This window comes from Eimeria necatrix, genomic scaffold (genome assembly GCF_000499385.1).
Source record: "Eimeria necatrix Houghton genomic scaffold, Enh_scaff267, whole genome shotgun sequence".
NCBI classification, from domain to species: domain Eukaryota; phylum Apicomplexa; class Conoidasida; order Eucoccidiorida; family Eimeriidae; genus Eimeria; species Eimeria necatrix.
The window spans coordinates 1-7399 of record NW_013655251.1 but is presented as its reverse complement, the minus strand read 5'-3'; the positions used below and the strand labels follow the sequence as shown (position 1 = coordinate 7399).

The window sequence follows — 7399 nt, the reverse complement described above, 5'->3', positions numbered from 1 at the left end:
TGGCCGAGATGGAGATACAACTTGCAACTGAAAAGACACAGGACACGGCGCATGGCGGTCCAAAAGGGTTTAGGGTTTAGGGTTTAGGGTTTAGGGTTTGCACTTGGCCAGCTTCTGGCTGCCGGAAGGGCCTAGGGTTTAGGCTTTAGGGTTTGGGAAGCCAAGCAAGCTTGGGGGCTGGGGTTTGCACTTGCTAGCTCTTAACAAAGGGCCTAGGCCTTAGGGTTTAGGGTTTAGGGTTTAGGGTTTAGGGTTTGCACTTGGCTAGCTTCTGGCAGTATCGAAACCAGCGAAGGTTCCCGATGCCCTTCAGGTGGGTGCGGCCCTCCAGAGTCAAGAAGGGGCGGCTGAGCAGCAAAACCAAATAGCAAGTAATAAATAATGCAGCAGCAGCAGCAGCAGCAGCAGCAGCAGCAGCAGCAGCAGCAGCAGCAGCAGCAGCAGCAGCGCAGCAGCAGCAGCAGCAGCGCAGCAGCAGCAGCAGCAGCGCAGCAGCAGCAGCAGCAGCAGCAGCAGCAGCAGCAGCAGCGCAGCAGCAGCAGCAGCAGCAGCAGCAGCGCAGCAGCAGCAGCAGCAGCAGCAGCAGCAGCAGACCTGTCGGGCGCAGCAGCCTTGGCCTCGCCGGCAGCTTCTTCAACTCGAATTTGTGTCAGTGAAAGTCCAAAAACAAATTTAATTGCTGCTGACAGCAGCCCCTGGACTTCTTCGGCCTGCGGGCTTTTCCAGAGGCTTTCGGGGCACTCCAGCCCGCGCCGCAGCAGCTCGCGCTTCACTTCCTCCGCCCCCATCCTGCTGCTGCTGCTGCTGCTGCTGCTGCTGCTGCTGCTGCTGCTGCTGCTGCTGTGGGTGCCCGCGAGGGGGCCCTCAGCAGCAAAGAAGGAAGTCGCCCGCTGCTGACGCACTGGGGAAGACGCCCCGCCGAAGCCGCACGCAGCAGCAGCAGCAGCGGAGGCCAGCAGCGGCTGCTGCTGCTGCTGCTGCAGCTGCTGCAGCGGCTGCAGCGGCTGCTGCTGCTGCTGCTGCAGGAAGGGCTTCGGACCGCCCGAAAAGGAGAAAAAATTGTATGGGGGCGCGGGGCGAGAATAAGGCAGCAAGCTCGGCTGCTGCTGCTGTGGCAGCTGCTGCAGCGGCTGCTGCTGCTGCTGCTGCTGCTGCTGCTGAGCCGACTGATGCAGAGGACTCATACTCGGCACAGGCGGAACGCTAGCTGCTGCAGCTGCTGCTGGTGTTGCGGCTGCTGCTGCTGCTGCTGCTGCTGCTGCTGATGGTGGAAAAGAAGAGGCAACGGGAGACGCCAGGCCAGAAAAACCCCGAGGGGGCGGCAAACTGGATGGAGCGGGATAGAGAGATTGCTGCTGCTGCTGCTGCTGCTGCTGCTGCTGCTGCTGCTGCTGGGGCATCTGGAGCTGCTGCGCTGCGAGCCCCCGGAAAGCTTGCTCAGTCGGCTGCTGCATCAGCTGCTCGTGCGGCTGCTGCGGCTGCTGCAGTTGCTGCTGCAGCTGCGGCGGTTGCTGCTGCTGCAGCAGTTGCAGCTGCTGCTGCGCACTGGGCCCTGCCATTCTTGGAGCGGAGGGCGGAGGCCAGCCGAAGCCCTAAACCCTAAACCCTAAACCCTAAACCCTAAGTTCGAGCCCCCACGCACTGCTGGGGAGCAGCAAGAGGCACGTCTCTGTGTTTCTCCCCATCTGGGTCACTGCACGGAGCGACGAAACAGCAGCAGCAGCAGCAGCAGCAGCAGCAGCAGCAGCAGCGGGGGCCCCCCGAGGGACTCGGAGGGCGCGAAAAAAAATTGTGAGGGCCCCTACCTACGAAAGTTGACTTTCATAAATTGCATGCAATGCGAGGTAGCTTCTGCTGCTGCTGCTGCTGCTTTTTTGCTTCTGCTGCTGCTGCTGCTGCTGCTGCTTGTAGTCTGTGGTGTACGTGCGTGTTCGGGTCGGTGGCTCGGGAAATGCGAGGGCTAGGTGTGGGGCCCCTTCCCGCAATTGCGGGGGAATTAAAGGGGAAAAAGACAAGAAAAAGTTAATTAATTAATTAATTAATGAAAAATCGAGGAAAAATGGGGCAGGGGCCCCCAACTGCGAGGAATGGCAGCTGCTGCAGCCCCAGGGTACCAGCAGCCACACCGGGTCTGGGGCCCTCCTGGGGGCCCCCAGACTGAATTAATAATTTAAAAAGTACCCTTTTTCGATTTCAAATTTATTTTGCCTTTTCAGACTCTTTTCAACGCATCAAGGAGCCACCCGGGGGCCCCAGTTAGCCCCAGCCCTTGAAGTTAATGGGGGGCCCCCAGACCCTCTTGCCTGTTCCCCTGGGGGCCCCCTCTGCCGCAAACTGGATCTCCTTTTAGAGAGACCCGAGCCCTAACTATCCCTTCTGTGTGTGTGATATCCTCTTGGCATTATGGTTAAGGGTGTAGGGTTTAGGGTTTAGGGTTTAGGGTTTAGGGTTTAGGGTTTAGGGTTTAAAGTTTAGGGTTTAGGGTTTAGGGTTTAGGGTTTGGGGTTGCGTCCTGGGAGCTCGCAGCAAATTATCAGGCCCGAGTAATGGGGGCAGAAACCCCGCAACTAATATGCAGCAGACGAGCCCCCGATTGGGGGGCCCCCTAGGGGGCCCCCTTGGGGGCCCCCAAGGGGGCCCCCCAGGGGGCCCCTTAGGGGGCCCCCACGGGCTCCCAGGGCCCCTGCTAGTCCGCAGCCGCTGTCTCAGGGGCCCCCAGGGGCCCCTCGTTTTGCTGCTGTTTCTTTTATACGCCATAGCTGGGGCTGGGGCCATCCGCATGCACGGGGGCCCCTCGGGGGCCCCCTCGGGGGCCCCCTTGGGGGCCCCCTTGGGGGGCCCCCCTCTGGGGGCCAGTTCCCTAGGTCGTGAGGGGCATCTGGGGCCCCCCGCAGCATTCCTGTTGAGTGCAGCAGAGCTGCGGGGGGCCCCCAAGTGTTCATCTGGGGCCAGGGGGGCCCCCAGAACCCACATGGGGGGGCCCCCCTGCATTCAGGGGGCCCCCCCAGGCCTGCGGGGGCCCCCCTGCATGCAGGGGGCCCCCACAACCCACATGGCTGTGCAGCTAATTGCTGCCCGGGAGCTTGGGGGGCCCCCCCTGCTGCTGCCTGCCGTTTGCAGGGGGGGGGCTCTTGCTGCAGCAGCAGCAGCAGCAGAGGGGGGAGCCCAGCAGCAGCCCGCAGCAGCAGCAGCAGCAGCAGCAGCAGCAGTTCCTGCTGCTGCTGCTGCTGCTGCCTGCAGCATAGACCCGCAGTGCATGCAAGCAGCAGACTTGTACGCGGACTCCATTTGGCTGGCAGATCTGATAGAGCAGCAGAAGAGGGCCCCCCTGGCCAGGGGGGCCCCCCCCCCTGCTGTGTGGCAGCTACTTAGCGGCAAAAGGGTGCAGCAAACCCTAAACCCTAAACCCTAAACCCTAAACCCTAAACCCTAGGCAGTGGGGCGGCGCAGCGTCATCTCCTCTTGCTTTGCAGCTTCAGGCGGGGGGGCCCGGGGCCGCCTGCGGCTGCAAGCGAGGGCCTCGCACAACTCAAGGCTTAGGGTTTAGGGTTTAGGGTTTAGGGTTTAGGGTTTAGGGTTTAGGGTTTAGGGTTTGCGCGCAGCTGCTGAAAAGGCTGGTGGTGGAGGGCGAGGGCGAGGAAAACCCTTCTTTAAACAGCGAAGTTGTTTTGGAGTTTTGTTTAATGACAATTAAGGGTTTGAAGTTGCTGGACAACAAGTCTTTAAATGCTGAGTTCATCCAAGTGCCCCTTGTCAGCCTAAACCCTAAACCCTAAACCCTAAACCCTAAACGCTAAACCCTAAACCCTAGGGGTACCCTACTCCAGGCCCGCTGGGCAGCAGCCTCATGAAGCAGACTCTACGCCCACTCCGAAACCCCAACTCAAACCCTAAACCCTAAACCCTAAACCCTAAACCCTAAAAGACCCTAAACTCTAAAAAACCCTAAACCCTAGACCCTCTCGGCAGCTGCTCGCAGCAGACAGCACTGGGGAGGGCTTCGTTTGCTGGCCTTAGAGCTCGCCCTAGCAACATCAGCTCAGGCTCAAGGGTCTAGGGTTTAGGGTTTAGGGTTTAGGGTTTAGGGTTTAGGGTTTGAGTGCTGCAGGCCAACACGGCTCCCGGCATTCGGGAGGCCGTGTTGACTATGCGTCACAACGAAAGAGCTCTCTTTCTTTTATCTCCTTCTTTATCTCTTCCAGAAGCAGCAAATCTTTTGCTGCCTTTTAATGCAACAGCAGCAGCAAGAGAAATGGGGGGCCCCCAGGGGCCCCCCGAGGGCCCCCAGGGGCCCCCCGAGGGGCCCCCGTGGGCAGCAGCAGCTTCGAGGCCCCCCCCCCTGCCTCTGGACCAGCAGGACCGGATCAAGCGGCTGCAGCAGCGGCTGCAGCAGATGCAGCAGCAGCTGCAGCAGCAGCAGCAGCAGCTGCAGCAGCAGCAGCCACTGGGGGCGCAAGACGCCGTGGAGCTGACGGGCAGGGAATGGCTCATGTGCGTAGACATCCCCGATGCGCAGCAGCAGCTGCTGCAGCAACAGCAGCAGCTGCAGCAGCTGCTGCAGCAACAGCAGCAGCTGCAGCAGCTGCTGCAGCAGCTGCTGCAGCAGCTGCTGCAGCTGCATGGTAGCAGCGGAAGCTGCGCAATGGCAGCTGGAACCTTTGCGCGTACTTTTCGGGGCACTGCGCCCTACCGCGCTGCTGCTGCTGCTGCTGCTGCTGCTGCTGCCGATACTGCTGCTGCTGCTTTTAAAGCCCTTCTCACCACTTCTAGCCGCTTCGATTCCAGCCTGCTTGCCTGCCACTCCACTGCTGCAGCTGCTTCTACTACTACTCTTGCTGCTGCATTTGCTGCTGCTTTTGCTGCCTCTGCTGCTGCTTCTGCTGCTGCTGCTGCTGCTGCAGGCTGGATATGACACTGTGCAGCTTCCACGAGCGCGGGACTCGGTGGTGGGGCGTTGCGCCCGACGAAATGGAGGAGCAGCTGCTGCAGCAGCAGCCGCAGCAGCAGCAGCAGCAGCAGCAGCAGCGGCAGCTGCCGCTGCAGCAGCAGTTTCCTGTTGAGGAAATACCCGATGGGCTAACAACAAGAGATGTCGTTGAGGCGAAGACAGATATGCTGAAGCAGTCTATACACGTAAGTCCTAAGCCCTAAACCCTAGCCGCAAACCCTAAACCCTAGCCGCAAACCCTAAACCCTTGCTGCACACCCTAAACCCTAGCCGCAAACCCTAAACCCTAGGCACAAGCCCTAAACCCTCGCCGGCGCCCCTGCGTGGAGGCCTTGCCGCTGGCTTATCCATCCCGAGCTTCCCTGGGCTAAGGGCCGCAAACCCTAAACCCTAAACCCTAAACCCTAAACCCTCATTTTGTCTCAGGACGAAATGGCCAGCAACCCTCAAAGCCCCCTGTGGGAGGACTTGCAGCCGCAGCTCACGAAGGCGCACAAGCAGCAGCAAGCAGGTCAGCGAAATTTATTTTGAATTTATTTAAAACATTTCATCAAATTAATTTTAATTTTATTTTTATTATTCAATATAAAGATGGCAAGAAAAAATAAACAGCCTCCGGGGCCTCGGGGCTTCCTGCTGCTGCAGCATTTGCAAGAACGTGTGGCTCTTTGGCGGCTGCTGCTGCAGCATTTCTCGAGATCTTTGAGACTAAATGTGCAGAAATTTGGGATTTATTGTTTTATTTGGAAGCTTTTTAATTCTTTTATGCAAAAAGAATTCGCAAAAGACTGCAGTGCATGCATTTGCTGCATTTTGTGCTGCTGAATCTGTATGAGTATTGCCTGTATTTGAAAATTCGGATTTCTGCACATGTGCATGCGCGCATGTATACATAAATTTATACAAATACAAGTATAAATATAAATATAAATATAAATATAAATATTAATATAAATATAAATATAAATATAAATATAAATATAAATATAAATATAAATACGAGTGCAGCTATGAATGTAAATATGAATGCATGTGTGTACATGTTTGCAAGTCTTAATGCACATTCACATGCATGCACATGCACATGCACAAATGCACACAAAAATACTATTTTAAAGATATTATATTTGAATTATATTCAAAGACTTGAACATAAAAATGTGCACGCGTAAATACTATATAAGTGGTATTATATTTGAATTATTTTTGAACATCTGGACTTTTAAATGCGCGAGCATAAATACTATTTAAAGGGTATTACATTTGAACTATATTTAAGCATTTAAACATTTAAATGTGCACACATAAATAATATTTAAAAGGCATTATATTTGAATTATATTTAAACATTGAAAAGCATTTAAATGTGTTTGTTCGTTTACACTTCGGGGGTTTCCTGTGGGCAAGCCAGCGAGCGGCTGCGGGCATTTCGGCTCCCGATCTGAAGCGAAAGCATGCAGAAAAAGCGGATCTTCGAGACAAAAAGGAAAATTAAAGTATTTAAAAAGATAAAATAATTTATTTGAGTCTTTTCGCCTTTTAAACAGACTATTTCGAAGACTTGCACGGGCTGAACACCCCAGAAGACCCCAGCCTCTGCGGCTCCAGAGGGTACCTGGAGCACCGCCTGGGGGCCCCCCTCAACGCCGGCGGCTACGAGGGGGGCCCCCGCATGCAGGGCATTTCTTCTGTTTATGGTTGGCAAGAAACAAATGGGGCTTTTGAACTTGCTTTGCTGCTGAAAAGGGGAATCCGGAGAGAGCACCTGGCTGTGGAGCTCAGGCCGCGGCACTTCCGGCTCAAAGTTCTCGGAAAAACGGCAAGTTCCTGCTGCTGCTGCACCTGCTGCTGCTGCGCCTGCTGCTGCTGCACTTGCTGCTGCTGCTGTGGGGTCTGTTGCCGTGGGGGCCCTGCTTTTGCGCGCGCTGCCCTGGAGCCTGCTTCTGCTGCTGTCCTGCTGCTGCTGTGCTGTTGTTATCAAGCTGCTGCTGCTGTTGTGCTGCTGCTCTTGTGGTGCTGCTGCTGTTCTGCTCCTACAGCTGCTGTTCTGCTGCTGCTGTGCTGCTGCCATTGTGCCGCTGCTGCTGTTGTGCTGCTGCTGCTGCTGCGCTGTTTGTGCTGCTGCATGCTTAACCTTGCTACCGCTGCTGCTGTGGAGCCTGCTGCTGCTGCTTTTGCTGCTGTGGGGGGAGAATGGGGGGCGCCTGAGGCATTTGCTGCTGCTGCTGCCTTTGAAGTGCTGCTGCGATCGCTGAAGCTCCTGCTGCTGCTGCTGCTGCTGCTGCAGCTCATATATATGTACACATATAAATAAATATATGAATTGGTTTAATGTATATATACTCGCAATAAATATAAATGTTAGTAAAAGACATTTTGCCGCAATTGGATTTTCTTTAATGCTGCATGCGCTGCAGGTCTTTGAGGATTCTTTTCTTTACACTGTAGACG

The 7399-nt window shown here is 55.7% G+C and overlaps 2 protein-coding genes across 2 annotated transcripts; one reads left to right on the top strand and one right to left on the bottom strand.

Annotated features, from left to right (window-relative positions):
* Positions 1-233: 233 nt before the first annotated feature.
* On the bottom strand, positions 234-1559 carry ENH_00036430 (nuf2 family domain-containing protein, putative; the record flags this gene model as incomplete). Its single annotated transcript, XM_013585130.1, has 1 exon — positions 234-1559. One exon carries the CDS (start codon positions 1557-1559, stop codon positions 234-236), a length of 1326 nt encoding a protein of 441 aa, XP_013440584.1.
* A 1013-nt stretch (positions 1560-2572) lies between these two features.
* Positions 2573-7262, top strand: ENH_00036420 (hypothetical protein, conserved; the record flags this gene model as incomplete). The annotated part of the gene is made up of 6 exons (XM_013585129.1): positions 2573-3382; positions 3603-3752; positions 4109-4491; positions 4902-5133; positions 5375-5459; positions 6496-7262. The coding sequence occupies 6 exons, from the start codon at positions 2573-2575 to the stop codon at positions 7260-7262; spliced, it is 2427 nt and encodes an 808-aa protein (XP_013440583.1).
* Between the last annotated feature and the right edge of the window lie 137 nt (positions 7263-7399).